Source organism: Takifugu flavidus, chromosome 1 (genome assembly GCF_003711565.1).
Source record: "Takifugu flavidus isolate HTHZ2018 chromosome 1, ASM371156v2, whole genome shotgun sequence".
In the NCBI taxonomy this organism is placed as follows: Eukaryota; Metazoa; Chordata; class Actinopteri; order Tetraodontiformes; family Tetraodontidae; genus Takifugu; species Takifugu flavidus.
Window position 1 is genome coordinate 28,623,026 of NC_079520.1, and position 19,963 is coordinate 28,642,988.

Here is a 19,963-nt window from a genome sequence, read left to right on the forward strand (position 1 = left end):
AAATCCTGGACCCGTCAGACTCCATTCCAAAACTGTAAAGGCAAAGGTGGAAGCAAGCGAGGCTGTAGCCAAAGAGACGGCCTTGGCGTACCTCGGTGTCACCTGCCATCATGTGTCAGCCAGCCTAGATCTGGCTACTGGGCTTTGAGGTGTGCACTATTTCCCTTTGGGGAATCACTGAAAAGGTCTGTTGGTTACAACTAACCCTAACCCTAACCCTCTCCTAACCCTAACTAACCCTAACCCTCTCCTAACCCTAACTAACCCAAACCCTAACCCTTATGATATAACCCTAACCCTAGCCGTTATGATATAACCCTAACCCTAACCCAACCCTAACTAACCCTAACCCTCTCCTAACCCTAACTAACCCAAACCCTTATTATATAACCCTAACCCTAACCCTCTCCTAACCCTAACCCTCTCCTAACCCTAACTAACCCAAACCCTTATGATATAACCCTAACCCTAACCCTCTCCTAACCCTAACCCTCTCCTAACCCTAACTAACCCAAACCCTAACCCTTATGATATAACCCTAACCCTCTCCTAACCCTAACTAACCCTAACCCTCTCCTAACCCTAACCCTAACTAACCCTAACTAACCCTAACCCTAACCCTAACCCTAACCCTCTCCTAACCCTAACTAACCCTAACCCTCTCCTAACCCTAACCCTCTCCTAACCCTCAGACTCAGAAACGTGCTTCTTTCTGCAGTTGACAGGAAAAATGGAGGAGAACCAGTTTGTGGCCGTCACTCTTCAACATTTATCCAAAGGTGTGACTCGAGTCAGACCCAGTTTACTTTGCAGCAGCCTCACTTAGAATCACACTGGATTCTGTTGCCCCCTGAGGCGTGCCCCCGGTATAATTCACAGGCTAGGACCCTCAAGCAGAAAGATACCTTCCATTTACCTGGAAAGACTGTCTGGTAGCTTAAAAAGGCCCTCATTAAGGTGAAGGCTTATAAAATTCCATGATAAAGTTAAAACACTGAGGTTGCCGATAGTTAAGGGCCTGTGTGTATTAGTGTTTTAGCTATGACTCCTCATATATTCATCCAGAATAGTCCATTTTGATCCACGTCAGCATGAACTGGTGTGTTTTTGCTTAGTCTAAATCCTGTCAACAAATCCTAGAACGACCTATTATTCTTCTACTTGAAGAAAACCAGAAGAAACCCCAAGTTTCTTTTCAGCACTGTGACCAAATTAAGTTTTAGATCCTGGTTTGGCTTCTTCCCTTAGTGGTGAAGACTTCAGGAGCTTATCCAAAGTTAGGGTTAGGCTTCTTCAGTTCTAAACTCACTGGCACGTCTGTGTTGGGCCACTCTTTTATGGGCTGCTTGTTGGGCTCTTTAGTTTCACAGTGTTCAGCTCCTTGCATTCCTCCTGGCCCTGAACAGCATAGACAACATGACTTTGTCTATGTCTTGGTGTGTTGGAGGTTTGCACTGAACTTCCTGAGCTTCTTCACTGATAAAGTTCTAGCTATCAGAGAGAAAGCTAACCAGGCCATCCCAACAACTGGACCATCACCAGATGTGCTGACTGTGGGAACATACAGGGTCTCCAACGAGCCCTTAAACTCCTTCAGCCCTATATATTTTTCTGAGACGTCATCGCTAATTCAGAAATCCACCACGTGTCCTTTAGATCCCATCCCAACACACCTGTTGAAGGATGTTCTACCACTGATAGGCAGTTCTATCCTGGACCAGATCAATGGTTCTTTAGTGTCAGGTTATGGACCGCGTGTTAGGCACTGCAGACACACACACGATTGTAATCAAATTTACTGAGTTCTGAAGTTCGGAACGAAGCCAAAGGGGGCAGGAAGCAGACAAGCACGGTCAAGCTGGAGCAGGCTGGGCAGGTGAACAGGTGATCTGCAGCAGAGATGAACGATTGGTTCCAAACTGGAAACAGGAGCAAGGGTTAGGGTTAGGGGGGGAGGGGGTTAACAACGTATCGGCGATGAGTGGAGGGTTGATCAGGCAGGTGTGGATGATTGACTGGAGATCAGTCTCAGGTGTGCTTTGATCGCCCAACGGGGGAGAGGCAGGAAGCCGCTCGGCCCAGCCTGAGAACAGACGACACAGATGGGGGGGGGGGCACTTGGGACTCTGAACACCACGGTCCTAAAGGTGCTCAAAGAGCCATCACTGGATCCTGATGTGTAGAGCCTTTATCACTAAAGTGCCTTTGGTGTCCTCATCAGAATCAGTCATTATGAAAATGTAGCAGGATAATTAAACTCTGAGGTCTTATTATAACCCTAACCCTAACCCTAACCCTCTCCTAACCTAACCCTAACCCTAACCCTTATAATATAACCCTAACCCTCTCCTAACCCTAACCCTCTCCTAACCCTAACTAACCCAAACCCTAACCCTTATAATAAAACCCTAACCCTCTCCTAACCCTAACCCTTATGATATAACCCTAACCCTCTCCTAACCCTAACCCTCTCCTAACCCTAACCCTCTCCTAACCCTAACTAACCCTAGCCCTTATGATATAACCCTAACCCTCTCCTAACCCTAACTAACCCTAACCCTTATGATATAACCCTAACCCTCTCCTAACCCTAACCCTCTCCTAACCCTAACTAACCCAAACCCTAACCCTCTCCTAACCCTAACTAACCCAAACCCTAACCCTCTCCTAACCCTAACTAACCCAAACCCTAACCCTTATGATATAACCCTAACCCTAACCCTCTCCTAACCCTAACCCTCTCCTAACCCTAACCCTAACCCTCTCCTAACCCTAACCCTAACCCTAACCCTAACCCTCTCCTAACCCTAACCCTCTCCTAACCCTAACTAACCCTAACCCTCTCCTAACCCTCAGACTCAGAAACGTGCTTGTGGCCGTCACTCTTCAACATTTATCCAAAGGTGTGACTCGAGTCAGACTCAGCTTAGATTAGAAAATCATTTTTATTTCAATAAAAATGTTTAATTTTACATTGAGAATACATTTAAACTTTCAAAGAGAAACACTGGTTTGGACAAACTGAAAATAAATAAAGGTCCAGCATTTGTCCACCAAACCAGAAGACATACGTCCACTTCTGGGAAGAGTCTCTCTGGACTCACCAGAGCACCCAGATGATCAGAAATGTGCAGATAACCACGTCAATCATTCCTATCGTCTCGATTCCATTCAGAAATGTTTGATCAGAACTAGTTTCATGCATCTTTCTTGCTTTTGTCCTGGATGCTCAGGACGTATCGCTGTGGGACCAGACGCTGACGTGGTCGTGTGGAACCCTACAGAGACACCGACATGTTGATCGGCACGGCGCTGCACACCGTTACACACACGTTTAGCACAATTAATAACTAAACTGTTAAAAACACTCAATCTACTGTCACAAAAAATAAGATACAACTCCAGCAAAAATGATTAAAAGAGCGCATGCAGCAGGTTCAAAGTGACGGAATCGTTTCTTTTTGGTCACCAATGTGTAACATCTGAACATGTTTATAGTTGTTACACATTTGAAATGACTAAAGAAGAGTGAAAAATTGGCAATCTTTCAGAAAGAATAGTCTAACAGGTTTTTGGATGTGAATACCGCATGTTCACGACCATAAGGCGCACTCTATCTTATCAATTATCCACAAAACATTTGAATCTCTTTCTTTATGACTTCATTTGATTTTGTCTGTGGTCTTAAATACATTTCTTTACACTTATTGATATTTCAGATTCAGAAAAGCAGCTGTATTTAGATACGTGTGCTCCAAAGGCTGGATAAGGAATATTTACCACCAACAGCCGGGTGACTGAAGCTCCAAAGGTGTTCATGGCTCCTGAAGAGCAGAAGAACCTGGAACTCCCCAACAGTCAGAACTGATGAAGCCTCCTGGATGGAGGTGAAACATCTGCATGGACCTCCAACGGTCCAGCTGTGATTCAAATACCAGAATTTACTGCCAACATTAACGGACCTAATTTAGCATTAAAATGGCTAAATCCCGTCTTCCATCATCATTTTAATTTGAAATATAATCTTCCAATAATGGTGACTTTTTTATGTGCTCATGCGTTCATCCTTGACCCTCACCCTACCCTCACCCGCTCTCTACGGTGGCCGACAAGGGCAAACAAGACAAAACTAATGTGAGAGACAGAAATGAGCAGGAGCAAAAACTTACCGACTTCCGTCGGTGCTGCGGGCCTGAACGTCCGTTTATGTCGGGAGATCGGGTTTGTTGGGTGGTTGATCTTTCGACTCCAACAGGGTGATCCTGTCGGGATCGAGTCCCGCAAGGAGAAACGGGGGATATGAGCGCGTGCGTGTTGGACTGTCAACAGGTGAGGAGGCCCTGTTCGAACTAAACCGACCCACAGACTGTCCGAATTTGATGGAGAGATGACTTTTTTTTATATGAGAGACTAAATGATTCGATATTATCGATCTGAGCTTTTTAAAATCGATTTTGAACGCGAGTTACCTTCGAACAAGTGTGACGACCGTGTCCAGGACGTCACTTCCTCTTCCGCCTGCTCGACCACATAAACCCAATTTAACGCATTTTAACCCAGTTTAACGCATCTTAAACCAGTTTAACGCATCTTAACCGGGCTGGATCCGCGGATTGTGGCGGTTGGCGTGGTCAGGCCGAGGAAATGCGACCTTATTCCGGGTTTCTCCTCATCAGTTTACGGTTTGACGGTTGCTTCTGTCTCTGAACGCAGCATGAAGTAGAAAAACGTCTCGATTGTTAAACTAAAACAGAGATATAAGCTGCAAACTGGGGCAAAAACTGCTGAGAAATAACGCCAAATCGTATGGCGTTAAATTGCACTTATATTAAATCTGTGTATTATATTTCAACACATTTCAACTGTGTTTTATATTTCAATATCCGTGTTTTATTTAGGTTACATTCTCTCTCACACACACACACACACACAGAGATATAGAATGTTAATGTTGTTCCGTTCTATCCAGGAGGACCTTCCACAGTGGCATAATTAGCACTTCTATGTCCCAGCCAATTAAAGGGAACTGTTCCCTTACTTTTGCAGGAAGGCAGCGATTAAGAGTGATGGGGGAGTCCCGACTCATCGTGGAGGAGTTGTTGGCTCTGTGTCTGCAGAGAATCACCATGGAGGAGAGCACCGTAAACACGGAGCTAGGTGGGTCGCCCTGGGGTCGCCCGGGGGACGCCCTGGACCGCCTTATTGGACCGAGGTTCTACAGCCATTGACTGATGTTTGTGCTGTTCCTACAGAGATGATGGAGGTGGTCAAGAACTTTGAGACAGTCAGGAAACAATGGCTCCATGCTGAGACGGAACTGAAGAAGTACAAGGAGCTACTGGTGAAGTCTGATGTGGCCAAAGCTGCCCTGGAAGTCAAGCTGAAACATGCTCGCAACCAGCTGGACGTGGAGATGAAGAAACGCTACAAGATTGAAGGAGATTACCAGTATCTGGTGAGTAAATGCCGGCTGCCTCTCGTTGGACAGCAGGAGATACTGACATCACTTCCTGTCTGGACTCAGCAAAGGCAGATGCAGCTGATGTGTGACATCCTGGTCCACGACAGTAAATCCAGCGCTTGTCTCAACGATGAGCAGAAATCGCTTCTGGCAGCGTTTGAACAAAGAGGAGCGAACGTGACCATGCACAGGAGCAGCAAACGGTACCTTCTCCAAATGTCTAGAAGTCTTCCAAACTCTCGTTTGACTCCTTTTCAAGGTTTCAGCACCTGTGTTTGGAGTCAAGCCTCTTCTTCTTCTTCTTCTTCCTTCCATCAGGTTGACCGTGATCGATGAATCGTCGTTCCTGTCGGTCTGTCACTCTGATATCAGCTACGACCGAACAGAAGACGACGTGGTACGTCTGACAGCACCCTTCTTGATTGGCAGGCTAATGCAGCTTAGAGCAAGAAGCCAGATTCCAAACACGTGAGGAGGTGTTGAGGGATTTAAGAGGTTTTAATGGACGGGCAAAAAGGTTTAGATGCAAATGGAATATTTCACATTTCTCTTACATTCATTTCCTATTTGCTCCAAACTTGATGATAAAATAATAAAACCATTAAGATTTTAAAGGCGTGACACATCTTTTTCAGGATCTGGACACGAGTGTGCTGAAGCCTCTGAGATCTCGAGCCAGAGAGCGCAGGGTGAGCGCTACGGTCCCGGCAGCTTCCTGTCGGGTCTCGGCAGCTTCCTGTCGGGTCCCGGCAGCTTCCTGTCGGGTCCCGGCAGCTTCCTGTTGGGACCAGCTTTAGGAAACCTCACAGTACTGCGTTCGGATCAGACTCGGTTCTGTAATGTGGTGCAAGAACGAGCGCACAAGTTTGTGACGTCCTTGTGTTCTGTGGTAGCGCACCTCCATGGGACCCAGCGTTCCTGGGGGGAAGAGAGCCAAAGCTGTGAACATTGCTGAGGAGATCTCTGAGGCCTCTGCCCACAAAATGGAGATCCCAAACCAGGCGTGCAGTCAAGAGGGCGCCATCTTAGGGGATGCAGGTCAGTTTGAGGTGTTCAGTGTAGGTGGTGGTGGTGATGTTGATGATGTTTCATGTTCTCAGATCAGACCTCTGTGTGGTTACCCTGTGAGGACACAGTGGCAGAACCTGAAGCTGAAGAACCGGTTGAGAAGAGAACTGAGAAGAACCTCCGACATATGTTCATCTCTAAGACGGTATAAATGCATTTTGGGCCATGATGACCACAGAAACCAGCTAATTGAGGCCAAGATGAAATGACTGTTGGGTCCTGGGTGATGAAGCCGCGTGGAGCCACAGGTTCTGATGTCTCCTTCAGTCTGGGACTGACATTGAAGCTCCAAAGGCCTCATTCCCTTCAGCTGGTTCTCTGAATGTCTTTGGTATGTTGAGAGTGAAGAAGAATGAGAGGGATGGAACAAAAGTGCTGGTGGTTTCAGACGCTCTCACAGATCTTGGGCACGGCCGAGGCCTCGCCTGGGGTTCATTCTAAGATCTGGCCGATGTGCTAATTTAGAAAAGGCTGTTGGCACAAAACCTTCAGATGTATGAAACTGCGCCTGAATCCAAGCACGGTGTATTTTCTGTACATTGTCTTTGAACTGTCTCCTCCCTCGTTACGCCCTCGTTAATATGCAAATGAGAATAAATAGATCAATAAATCTCTGCACAATCAAAGAGGCCGTGAGTCCCAAAGACGAGCAGGAGACACTCGACAATAAAGGAGAGGCACGTAAGGAAGTTCCTTTAGGACGAGGGAGTGGACGAGGAGGGAGTGGAGGAGGGAGTGAGTGGACGAGGGGATGAGTGGACGAGGAGTGAGTGGAGGAGTGAGAGGGAGTGGAGGAGTGAGAGGACGAGGAGGGAGTGGACGACTGAGTGGACGAGGAGGGACTGGACAAGTGAGTGGACGACTGAGTGGATGAGGGAGTGGAGGAGGAGTGAGTGGACGACTGAGTGGACGAGGAGGGAGTGGACGACTGAGTGGACGAGGAGTGAGTGGACGACTGAGTGGATGAGTGAATGGACGAGGAGGGACTGGACAAGTGGGTAGATGACGAGTGAGTGGGTGAGTGAATGGACGAGGAGGGACTGGACAAGTGAGTGGACGACTGAGTGGACGAGGAGTGAGTGGACAAGTGAGTGGACGAGGAGAGAGTGGAGGAGTGAGTGGACACTTGCTGATATCTCTAAAAAGTGTTGGGACATCAGGGTGGACGTTAGGCGGAGGACAGCTGTCCACTGATCCTCACTTGTGTATCGGCCTGTTCACCATGGGAACATATGGGAATTGGCTTTATATCCATGGCTGACATACGGATAATCCCACACAGCTGGCACGGCTTGGCCCAGCACGGCTTGGCCCAGCACGGCTTGGCCCAGCACGGACTGGCTCAGCACGGCTTGGCCCAGCACGGCTTGGCCCAGCACGGCTTGGCCCAGCATGGACTGGCTCAGCACGGCTTGGCCCAGCACGGCTTGGCTCAGCACGGACTGGCTCAGCACGGCTTGGCTCAGCACGGCTTGGCTCAGCACGGCTTGGCCCAGCACGGCTTGGCCCAGCACGGCTTGGCCCAGCACGGCTTGGCTCAGCATGGACTGGCCCAGCACGGCTTGGCCCAGCACGGCTTGGCTCAGAATGGACCGGCTCAGTCCCGTTTGGACCTGGCTCTGTCATGCTCCGGGTGTGACCCTAACCTGCACAGGTCCATGAGGACTGTCCTTGGGACACAAACAGCTGGTGTTTCTGTGCACATACCCCCTTTGGACATGCGTCTTCTGACCTTCCAGGTGATCCGGCCTGAAAACTGCTCCCTCTGTGGGAAAAGGATCCGTTTTGGGAAGATGGCAGTAAAGTGCCGGAACTGCCGAATGGTCACTCATTTGGAGTGCCAGAAGCTGGTGGCCATCAGCTGCCCCAACAGCTGCCTGCCTGGGTCCACTCAGCAGGTACCGTTGGAGCTGCTGCTCATATTACTGAAACCTCTGCACACACCTGATCTCATGGGGCCTGCTCTCTTCCCAGATGTTGTTGGAAAGTTTTGCTCCCATAGGTCATCCCAGAATTCCAATGTTGATGGTCGAGTGCATTGCTGAGATTGAGCGGAGGGGCCTGAATGAGGTGACCCCCCCCCCCCACGCCCATGGAAATAAATTACAATACAAGTTGGAATGGCACAGAGCAAGGCTGGAGTCATGGAGAAACTGTTTTCTGCTGATTCAGAAGGGCCTGTACAGGGTTCCTGGGGGAGAACGTCTGATGAAGGAGCTCAGACAGCGTTTTCTGCAGGGTAAAACTCCACCCATGCTGGAGAAGGTCCAAGACATCCATGTGGTGTGTGGCCTCCTCAAAGACTTCCTGAGGAAGCTAAAAGAGCCGCTCATCACCTTCAGACTGCACCAGAGGTTCATGGAGGCTTCAGGTGGCGCACACACACACGCACACACGCGTGCACACATGCACGCACACGCACGCACACACACACAGACGCACGCACACACACACACACAAAGACCGAAAGACCAGCAGAACCCTAAAGGTCTGAACATCAGAACACAGGAGAGTCGGGATCTCTTGGTTTTGTGTCTGTTCTAGAGCTGACGTGTGGAGATCACAGAACCTCCATCTTGTATCAGCTGGTTTCTGCGCTGCCGAACGTCAACAGAGACACTCTGGCCTTTCTGCTGCTCCATCTGCACAAGTAGGAGCCTGCAGAACTCCCTGGCAGCGACCATCATTAACGCTGTGGTCGACGGTCACATGACGCACACATGTTGTCACACCTTTTAATTGTGTCCTCATTTAGGGTGATGAAGAGTCCACGCTGTCAGATGAACCAGAACAATCTGGCCTGTGTCTTTGGACCAACTGTGGTGGGTCATGGCATGCCTGAACCATCTCCAACCACCATCATGAAGGACACAAACACCCAGCCGAAGGTTGGTGTGTGTTGTTGTGAGGACGCAGGCTTTACCCACCAGTACACATTTTGTCATCATGCCGCTGATTTAAGGGGTGATGTCGATGGACTATGTCCTGTCCACTTTCCTCTTTCTCACCCTAACCCTAAATAACTAATGGTGTAGGGTGAGGGTTACCACCTCAGTAATAATATGGAGGATTAGAATCACTCATTCTTTGTGTGTGTTGTCTCAGGTCATGTGTTGCTTATTGTCCCTCCCTGAAGCTTATTGGAAAAGCATCCTCGCCTCCCAGATGGATCAGATCTCAACCTGTAGCCAGGAAGGTGGACACGGTGGGTTAGTCTTAGCTTAACCCTACCATTACTAACTGCCTACCATTGCCTTACTCTGTATGTGAAGATGTGAAACCAGCAGTGTTCATAAACCACAAGCGGATTTGTTTCCAGGTCGACTCTTCAAACCACTCACATCTCCAGAACTCAACAGTTACTATCAGAGCGTCAGCAGGGGGTCCCTGAGGGGACGGATCAGGAACCTGGGCAACAGCGCGTAAGACCAGAACCACTTCTTGTGGTCAGAGATCAGCAGGTCTTCCAGGCTTCAGGCCCTCATGTGTTGATGGGTACACTTTGTAAAGTCCGTCATTTCTGTTCTCAGAGGTCATGTTGAACCAGGAAGGAGGTTCTTCACTTCACCCACTTGAGCCCGCCGGCTGCTACACAACGGCCTAGTTACACGTCTCTGTTGGTGACATTATTGTCTGGGTCATGAGCCAACAGAAAGTGATGTGATGTGCACAAACGTGTGCGGAGTTAAATTGTGATGTTTGCCTGTTGTTATAAAGGTGTTTCTTTTTCTTACACACCTTAATGAAATTGTCCTGCTGGTTTGGCACTGATTGGGACAGTGCAGCGTGACTGGTTCTACAGGTCCAGCACCGGTCTGTCAATAGTGTGTGTTCAAGTGTTGTTTTTATTTATGTAAAAAGTAAAATAGGAAATTATCAAAATAAAGAATGCTCTGCAGTTAAATATCGGCGTTATTTTTCGTGGACAGTGTGCGCCTGAAGGCGCAGAGAAATGTTTTGGGTTTTTTTGACAAATTATCTGTCAAATTTTATTTTGGAGACGATGATTCGGTTCCGGAAATAGCGAGAGACAAACGGCCCGTAAAGGCGGAAGTGGGGGAACCGGAAGAGGAGAGCGCGCAGCGGGCGGGATTCAGCGCGGGTGATGTTCGGTTCCGCTCAGCGACATGTTCTCGCTGTCGCCACACCAGAACGCGTTGGTTCTGACGGCTGTCAGCTTTTCCCTGAACTGTTGTTTCGCCTCCTCTCTGATCCCGCACATCGCCCCGTATTTTGGGACCAAGACCCGGTATGAGGAAGTGAATCCTCGGCTGCTGCGGGACGTCCTCTTCGTGAACCGATCGATCCTAAAGGCTCCGACCACCGAGCGCTGCTCCCCGGTCCACCTGACCGCTGTCATTCGGCACGGAAGCCGCTACCCGACCGTCAAGAACATCCGCAGGATCCAGAGACTGAGTGAGCTGGTCCGCAGAGAAGCTTCCAGAGGTTCGGAGCGATGGCAGCAGGACATCCAAAGCTGGGAGAACTGGTTTACGGAGGACATGGACGGTGAGTGGCTGGAGCTCTTCCACCTCCTCCAACCCTAACCCTAACCCTTCCACCCTAAACCCTAACCCTTCCACCCTAAACCCTAACCCTAACCCTAACCCTTCCACCTCCTCCACCCTAACCCTTCCACCCTAACCCTAACCTTCCACCCCCTAACCCTAACCCTTCCACCTCCTCCACCCTAACCCTAACCCTTCCACCCCCTCCTCCACCCTAACCCTAACCCTTCCACCTTAACCCTAACCCTAACCCTTCCACCCTAACCCTAACCCTTCCTCCTCCTCCACCCTAACCCTAACCCTTCCACCCTAACCCTAACCCTTCCACCCTAACCCTAACCCTTCCACCTCCTCCACCCTAACCCTTCCACCCCCTAACCCTAACCCTTCCACCCTAACCCTAACCCTTCCACCTCCTCCCCCTAACCCTAACCCTTCCACCTCCACCTCCTCCTCCACCCTAACCCTAACCCTAACCCTTCCACCCTAACCCTAACCCTTCCACCTCCTCCACCCTAACCCTCCACCCTAACCCTAACCCTTCCACCCTAACCCTAACCCTTCCACCTCCTCCACCCTAACCCTAACCCTAACCCTTCCACCTCCTCCACCCTAACCCTAACCCTAACCCTTCCACCCTAAACCCTAACCCTTCCACCCTAAACCCTAACCCTAACCCTTCCACCTCCTCCACCCTAACCCTAACCTTAACCCTTCCACCTCCTCCACCCTAACCCTTCCACCCTAACCCTAACCCTTCCACCCTAACCCTAACCCTAACCCTTCCACCTCCTCCACCCTAACCCTTCCACCTCCTCCACCCTACCCTAACCCTTCCACCTCCTCCACCCTAACCCTAACCCTCCACCCTAACCCTAACCCTTCCACCTCCTCCACCCTAACCCTAACCCTAACCCTTCCACCCTAACCCTAACCCTTCCACCTTAACCCTAACCCTAACCCTTCCACCCTATCCCTAACCCTTCCACCCTAACCCTTCCACCCTAACCCTAACCCTAACCCTTCCACCTCCTCCACCCTAACCCTTCCACCTCCTCCACCCTAACCCAACCCTTCCACCCCCTAACCCTAACCCTTCCACCTCCTCCACCTCCACCCTAACCCTAACCCTAACCCTTCCACCTCCACCTCCTCCACCCTAACCCCACCTCCACTTAACCCTAACCCTAACCCTTCCACCCTAACCCTAACCCTTCCACCCTAACCCTAACCCTAACCCTTCCACCCTATCCCTAACCCTTCCACCCTAACCCTAACCCTTCCACCCTAACCCTAACCCTAACCCTTCCACCTCTCCACCCTAACCCTAACCCTTCCACCCTAACCCTAACCCCAACCTTCACCCATTAGTGACCCGTTCTTTGTTATATGAGGGGAAACGCTGCTATGTTCATTCACACCGTGATTTACGGCTTGTATTCACTTCAGTACAGGATTAAACACGAAGGTTCGGACAACCTCCCCCCCTAAAGGTGGGGGTTGCTCCAGGTAACCCTCCCCAGGTGAGCAGTGACTCCCAGCCGGCCGCTCCAACATTTCCAGTGGACCCGGATTGCAGAATTTACCGTAAAAACACGGACACAGAAGGTGGATGGAACACACTGGACCGGGAAGCTATTGAGCTAAAATGCTAATAAAAATGCTAATATGCTAATATGTGAGAGTCATAGCGGGACCCAACAGCAGTGGTGCTCCAACTCGATTTGATTATTTTAGGGACACGAGGGACATTGACAGCTCCTCTAATTAACTTAGCAGAGACAGAAATGAGCGTTTGAACCACCTGTCAGTCATCAACCCCCCCAGGGGAAGCACGACCCCCCCCCCCCCCAAGGGGAAGCACGACCCCGGGCCAGGAGCACCCAGGGTCCACACCTGTAGGACCATTAGGACACCTGATGTTTCCACACCTGTAGGACCATTAGCACACCTGATGTTTCCACACCTGTAGGACCATTAGGACAGCTGATGTTTCCACACCTGTGGGACCATTAGCACAGCTGATGTTTCCACACCTGTGGGACCATTAGGACAGCTGATGTTTCCACACCTGTAGGACCATTAGCACAGCTGATGTTTCCACACCTGTAGGACCATTAGGACAGCTGATGTTTCCACACCTGTAGGACCATTAGGACAGCTGATGTTTCCACACCTGTAGGACCATTAGGACACCGGATGTTTCCACACCTGTAGGACCATAAGGACAGCTGCTGTTTCCACACCTGTAGGACCATTAGGACAGCTGCTGTTTCCACACCTGTAGGACCATTAGGACAGCTGATGTTTCCACACCTGTGGGACCATTAGGACAGCTGATGTTTCCACACCTGTGGGACCATTAGGACAGCTGATGTTTCCACACCTGTAGGACCATTAGGACAGCTGATGTTTCCACACCTGTGGGACCATTAGGACAGCTGATGTTTCCACACCTGTAGGACCATTAGGACACCTGATGTTTCCACACCTGTAGGACCATTAGGACACCTGATGTTTCCACACCTGTAGGACCATTAGGACACCTGATGTTTCCACACCTGTGGGACCATTAGGACAGCTGATGTTTCCACACTGTAGGACCATTAGCACAGCTGATGTTTCCACACCTGTGGGACCATTAGGACAGCTGATGTTTCCACACCTGTAGGACCATTAGGACACCTGATGTTTCCACACCTGTAGGACCATTAGCACACCTGATGTTTCCACACCTGTAGGACCATTAGGACAGCTGATGTTTCCACACCTGTGGGACCATTAGCACAGCTGATGTTTCCACACCTGTGGGACCATTAGGACAGCTGATGTTTCCACACCTGTAGGACCATTAGCACAGCTGATGTTTCCACACCTGTAGGACCATTAGGACAGCTGATGTTTCCACACCTGTAGGACCATTAGGACAGCTGATGTTTCCACACCTGTGGGACCATTAGGACAGCTGCTGATGTTTCCACACCTGTAGGACCATTAGGACAGCTGATGTTTCCACACCTGTAGGACCATTAGGACACCGGATGTTTCCACACCTGTAGGACCATAAGGACAGCTGCTGTTTCCACACCTGTAGGACCATTAGGACAGCTGCTGTTTCCACACCTGTAGGACCATTAGGACAGCTGATGTTTCCACACCTGTGGGACCATTAGGACAGCTGATGTTTCCACACCTGTGGGACCATTAGGACAGCTGATGTTTCCACACCTGTGGGACCATTAGGACAGCTGATGTTTCCACACCTGTGGGACCATTAGGACAGCTGATGTTTCCACACCTGTAGGACCATTAGGACACCTGATGTTTCCACACCTGTAGGACCATTAGGACACCTGATGTTTCCACACCTGTAGGACCATTAGGACACCTGATGTTTCCACACCTGTGGGACCATTAGGACAGCTGATGTTTCCACACCTGTAGGACCATTAGCACAGCTGATGTTTCCACACCTGTGGGACCATTAGGACAGCTGATGTTTCCACACCTGTAGGACCATTAGGACACCTGATGTTTCCACACCTGTGGGACCATTAGGACAGCTGATGTTTCCACACCTGTGGGACCATTAGGACAGCTGATGTTTCCACACCTGTAGGACCATTAGGACACCTGATGTTTCCACACCTGTAAGACCATTAGGACACCTGATGTTTCCACACCCGTGGGACCATTAGGACAGCTGATGTTTCCACACCCGTAGGACCATTAGGACAGCTGATGTTTCCACACCTGTAGGACCATTAGCACAGCTGATGTTTCCACACCTGTGGGACTATTAGCACAGCTGATGTTTCCACACCTGTAGGACCATTAGGACACCTGATGTTTCCACACCTGTGGGACCATTAGCACAGCTGATGTTCCACACCTGTAGGACCATTAGGACACCTGATGTTTCCACACCTGTGGGACCATTAGCACAGCTGATGTTTCCACACCTGTGGGACCATGAGCACAGCTGATGTTTCCACACCTGTAGGACCATTAGGACACCTGATGTTTCCACACCTGTAGGACCATTAGGACACCTGATGTTTCCACACCTGTGGGACCATTAGGACACCTGATGTTTCCACACCTGTGGGACCATTAGCACAGCTGATGTTTCCACACCTGTGGGACCATTAGCACAGCTGATGTTTCCACACCTGTAGGACCATTAGCACAGCTGATGTTTCCACACCTGTAGGACCATTAGGACACCTGATGTTTCCACACCTGTAGGACCATTAGCACAGCTGATGTTTCCACACCTGTGGGACCATTAGCACAGCTGATGTTTCCACACCTGTGGGACCATTAGGACAGCTGCTGATGTTTCCACACCTGTGGGACCATTAGCACAGCTGATGTTTCCACACCTGTAAGACCATTAGCACAGCTGATGTTTCCACACCTGTAGGACCATTAGCACAGCTGATGTTTCCACACCTGTGGGACCATTAGCACAGCTGATGTTTCCACACCTGTGGGACCATTAGGACAGCTGATGTTTCCACACCTGTAGGACCATTAGCACAGCTGATGTTTCCACACCTGTAGGACCATTAGGACAGCTGATGTTTCCACACCTGTAGGACCATTAGGACAGCTGATGTTTCCACACCTGTAGGACCATTAGGACAGCTGCTGATGTTTCCACACCTGTAGGACCATTAGGACAGCTGATGTTTCCACACCTGTAGGACCATTAGGACACCGGATGTTTCCACACCTGTAGGACCATAAGGACAGCTGCTGTTTCCACACCTGTAGGACCATTAGGACAGCTGCTGTTTCCACACCTGTAGGACCATTAGGACAGCTGATGTTTCCACACCTGTGGGACCATTAGGACAGCTGATGTTTCCACACCTGTGGGACCATTAGGACAGCTGATGTTTCCACACCTGTAGGACCATTAGGACAGCTGATGTTTCCACACCTGTGGGACCATTAGGACAACACACCTGTGGGACCATTAGGACAGCTGATGTTTCCACACCTGTAGGACCATTAGGACAGCTGATGTTTCCACACCTGTAGGACCATTAGGACACCTGATGTTTCCACACTGTGGGACCATTAGGACAGCTGATGTTTCCACACCAGCTAACCATGACGATCGTGACGATGACGCTGCGTGTCACATGCGTGTCCACCAGCTGATGTTTCCACACCTGTAGGACCATTAGGACACCTGATGTTTCCACACCTGTAGGACCATTAGGACAGCTGATGTTTCCACACCTGTGGGACCATTAGCACAGCTGATGTTTCCACACCTGTAGGACCATTAGGACACCTGATGTTTCCACACCTGTGGGACCATTAGGACAGCTGATATTTCCACACCTGTAGGACCATTAGGAGAGCTGATGTTTCCACACCTGTAGGACCATTAGCACAGCTGATGTTTCCACACCTGTAGGACCATTAGCACAGCTGATGTTTCCACACCTGTAGGACCATTAGGACACCTGATGTTTCCACACCTGTAGGACCATTAGCACACCTGATGTTTCCACACCTGTAGGACCATTAGGACAGGATGCTACCGTGGTGGTGATGATGATGTTTGACCTCTCTTCCAGGTCAGCTGGTGACAAAGGGCAGGGCGGAACTTCGAGACTTGGCCTCACGTCTCCTGACGTTGTTTCCGTCCCTGCTGTTGGAGAAGAACCTGAACAGGATCAGTCTGAGGAGCAGCTCCAAACACCGTTGTGTCAGCAGCATGGAGGCCTTCCAGGAGGGCTTGTGGAGGAGACCAGGTGGTTACACTCCAGCTCTTTCTAACTCCTCCCACCGTGACCCCTGAGCTCTAAACGCCGTGTGTGGTCCTCGCAGACATCCAGCACCACCACATCATTGACGACCAGCTGCTCCGCTTCTTTGAGCACTGTCGTGGTTTCGTGGAGGGCGTGGAGAACAACCGCACCGCCCTGCAGGAGGTCGACAAGTTCAAGCACGGAGAGGAGATGGAAGCTCTGAGGAGGAAAACGGCGAGGAGGCTGGGCCTTCCCCATCAGCGTTTCACGACAGGTCTCACACACACACCCACACACACACCCACACACACACCCACACACACACACCGTGACGATGACGCTGCGTGTCACATGACCCAACGTCCTTTCAGGTTTTTAGCAGCTTACTGAAGACTTTTGTGCGTGTTCCTGGAGAAGAGTCACTCGCTTCTTCATCTCGATTCTCCATCATCTTAAATGTTGAAGCTCCACCTTCTACCTTTTCTAGATCTGCTTGAAGCCGCCTTTTTCATCTGCTCATATGAGCTGTCCATCAAATCGATTCACTCGCCGTGGTGCTTCCTGTTTACCGAGGACGATGCCAAGGTACGGGGGGGCGCTGGCGTTAACGTTCCTTCAGTGGCATCGCTGGACTCACCACTCGTTTGTGTAGGTCCTGGAGTACCAGATGGACCTGAAGCAGTACTGGAAACGTTCTCATGGTCACATGATCAGCAGTCTCTCCAGCTGTCCTCTATTTCATCACATCTTCAGGACCCTGGACAAGGCGGGGCGTCCCCGCAGGTGGGTGACCTCACACCTCCTCTTTGCTGCATCCTGTTGCTTTACTAAAGGTGGTGTCCATCAGGTCCACCGAGGAGCTGCCCGAGCCCGCCTCCATCCTGCTGGGTCATGGTGAGACGCTGCTCCCTCTCCTGTCTCTGCTGGGCCTCCACAAGGACCAGACCCCTCCCACTGCCAGCAACTACCACGCCCAGCACGGTAAGAGACCCCCGACCTCTGGGACCCACCACAGGCCGTACGAAGGTCAAACGTTCCTCCTGTCACTCCACCATCACCATCGTCACTTTCTTCATATGCAAACTCAGAAACCTTCTGTTCAAGGCTGCTTTAGCCCAGATTGTACTGAATAACTTTATTGTTGTTAGTTCAGGTTGCTTCAGTTTAGAGCCCAAATCACAAAGCTTGGTTGCCGTGGAGACCAGCTGCACACCTTCTGTCCTTAGAGCCTCAAACTGGGTCAGCAAATTTGGTTAACTAGTCAAGAAAGGTGCCATTAAACTGAATTAGAGCCTTTGTTTTGATCACTTTGTCATAAAATTAAACACCTCAAATCCCAAATGGTCTGAGTCTTTATTGAGTTCCTGGACCTGTGAGGGCTGATTGTCATCATCACTTCCTGTTTCTGGCTCACTTCCTGTTTCTGCCGCAGGTCGAAGTTTCCGGACCAGCCGTATTGTCCCGTATGCCGCCAACCTTCTGTTTGTGCTGTATGACTGTCAGCGAGGCCCGCGCCTGCAGCTGCTTCTCAACGAGGCTCCAGTCCGCTTCCCGGGCCTCCAGGAGGATGCACCTCTGTACCGGGACGTCCGGGCTACATATCGCCATCTGCTGGACGGCTGTGACGTTGACAGAGAGTGCGAGGGCCGGGCTGCAGGGCGCGTTCCAAACACAGAACTGTGAGTGGAGCGGCCAAGGAAACGCACCGGGCCGAGGAACCTGAAAGCTCACCGAGGAACCTGAAAGCTCACCGAGGAACCTGAAAGTTCACCGAGGAACCTGAAAGCCCACCGAGGAACCTGAAAGCTCACCGGGGAACCTGAAAGCTCACCGAGGAACCTGAAAGTTCACCGAGGAACCTGAAAGCCCACCGAGGAACCTGAAAGTTCACCGAGAAACCTGAAAGCTCACCGAAGAACCTGAAAGCCCACCGAGAAACCTGAAAGCTCACCGAGAAACCTGAAAGCTCACCGAAGAACCCGAAAGCTCACCGAGGAACCCGAAAGCTCACGAGGAACCTGAAAGCTCACGAGGAACCTAAAAGCTCACCGAGGAACCTGAAAGCTCACGAGGAACCTGAAAGCTCACGAGGAACCTGAAAGCTCACGAGGAACCTAAAAGCTCACGAGGAACCTAAAAGCTCACGAGGAACCTGAAAGCCCACCGAGAAACCTGAAAGCTCACCGAGGAACCTGAAAGCTCACGAGGAACCTGAAAGCTCACCGAGGAACCTGAAAGCTCACCGAGGAACCTGAAAGCTCACGAGGAACCTGAAAGCTCACCGAGGAACCTGAAAGCTCACCGAGGAACCTGAAAGCTCACCGAGGAACCTGAAAGCTCACCGAGGAACCTGAAAGCTCACCGAGGAACCTGAAAGCTCACCGAGGAACCTGAAAGCTCACCGAGGAACCTGAAAGCTCACCGAGGAACCTGAAAGCTCACCGAGGAACCTGAAAGCTCACCGAGGAACCTGAAAGCTCACCGAGGAACCTGAAAGCTCACCGAGGAACTGAGCTGCGTTGAGCTGGTGGTCAGATGACCCTGAAGGTTCGTTTCTAACGACACTGTGCCAACACACCGTCATGGTTCAACAGCTTAACGAGGCTGAGGCGAGCTAGCTGAGCAGTTTAGCATTAAAACAGAACTCTCTGCAGCGTTAGCATAACTGCTGCTGGGTTGTTCACCTGTACAAGACTCAGCCGGTTTAGCCTTGTCCAGCAGACTAAACCGACCTTTTCTAGCAACAGAATCTAGTCTCAAATGTTTCCTCCTGCCGGGACCTTCACCGGCCGCCTGTTGGAGTCTGTCTTCCCTCTGCTGCCGTGGTCACCTGAGTGAGTGAGGAACCCCCATAAATCTGTTTCTGCTCCTCCTCCTCATCATCATCATCATCATCGATGGTGTCCTGTTGGGGCCACGTGTGCCACTGATCACGTGATTGGTCCCTACAGCTCGTGCACGTCTGCTCACTCCTGATAACAGCTGGCTGCTTTGATCCACCTGTGGACAGAAGCCAATGGCAACAGAGAGCTGCTGTTGCACCAGGATTTATTGTTTTGGTCATTTGATGGTCGCTCCGGCGACCGTTCAAACGTTCCCGCCTCGTCTGCGTGCCACTGTAATTAAAGTTCGTTTGCATTTTCTCGCTCCATCAC

The 19,963-nt window shown here is 50.6% G+C and overlaps 2 protein-coding genes and 1 long non-coding RNA gene across 8 annotated transcripts; 2 read left to right on the top strand and 1 right to left on the bottom strand.

Moving 5' to 3' along the window:
• Positions 1-2,926: 2,926 nt before the first annotated feature.
• On the bottom strand, positions 2,927-4,604 carry LOC130513035 (uncharacterized). Of its 2 annotated transcripts, XR_008946580.1 has the most exons (4): positions 4,470-4,604; positions 4,170-4,262; positions 3,781-3,920; positions 2,927-3,278 (listed from the first exon to the last, which is right to left on the bottom strand). It is a non-coding gene; the product is annotated as an uncharacterized LOC130513035 (long non-coding RNA). The 2 variants fall into 2 exon arrangements; XR_008946579.1 differs by lacking the exon at positions 4,470-4,604 and having other exon boundaries at positions 4,170-4,350.
• si:ch1073-416j23.1 (rac GTPase-activating protein 1) lies at positions 4,097-10,433 on the top strand. 4 transcript variants are annotated; one of them, XM_057059437.1, is made up of 16 exons: positions 4,097-4,329; positions 5,047-5,157; positions 5,253-5,455; positions 5,525-5,664; positions 5,780-5,858; positions 6,097-6,150; positions 6,355-6,499; positions 6,562-6,674; positions 8,269-8,427; positions 8,504-8,599; positions 8,702-8,900; positions 9,074-9,179; positions 9,285-9,417; positions 9,635-9,734; positions 9,849-9,951; positions 10,060-10,433. In XM_057059437.1, exons 2-16 carry the CDS (start codon positions 5,067-5,069, stop codon positions 10,103-10,105), a joined length of 1,767 nt encoding a protein of 588 aa, XP_056915417.1. In that variant the 5' UTR covers positions 4,097-4,329; positions 5,047-5,066; the 3' UTR covers positions 10,106-10,433. The 4 variants fall into 4 exon arrangements, with proteins under 4 accessions (XP_056915417.1, XP_056915433.1, XP_056915412.1 ...); XM_057059453.1 differs by lacking the exon at positions 4,097-4,329 and adding an exon at positions 4,518-4,682 and having other exon boundaries at positions 9,849-9,975; XM_057059432.1 differs by lacking the exon at positions 4,097-4,329 and adding an exon at positions 4,518-4,682.
• Positions 10,434-10,583: 150 nt separating this feature from the next.
• On the top strand, positions 10,584-19,959 carry minpp1b (multiple inositol-polyphosphate phosphatase 1b). 2 transcript variants are annotated; one of them, XM_057059487.1, is made up of 7 exons: positions 10,584-11,038; positions 16,635-16,811; positions 16,888-17,082; positions 17,296-17,393; positions 17,461-17,591; positions 17,656-17,789; positions 18,241-19,959. In XM_057059487.1, the coding sequence occupies exons 1-7, from the start codon at positions 10,657-10,659 to the stop codon at positions 18,489-18,491; spliced, it is 1,368 nt and encodes a 455-aa protein (XP_056915467.1). In that variant the 5' UTR covers positions 10,584-10,656; the 3' UTR covers positions 18,492-19,959. The 2 variants fall into 2 exon arrangements, with proteins under 2 accessions (XP_056915467.1, XP_056915476.1); XM_057059496.1 differs by lacking the exon at positions 18,241-19,959 and adding an exon at positions 17,962-18,149.
• The last annotated feature ends 4 nt before the right edge of the window (positions 19,960-19,963 follow it).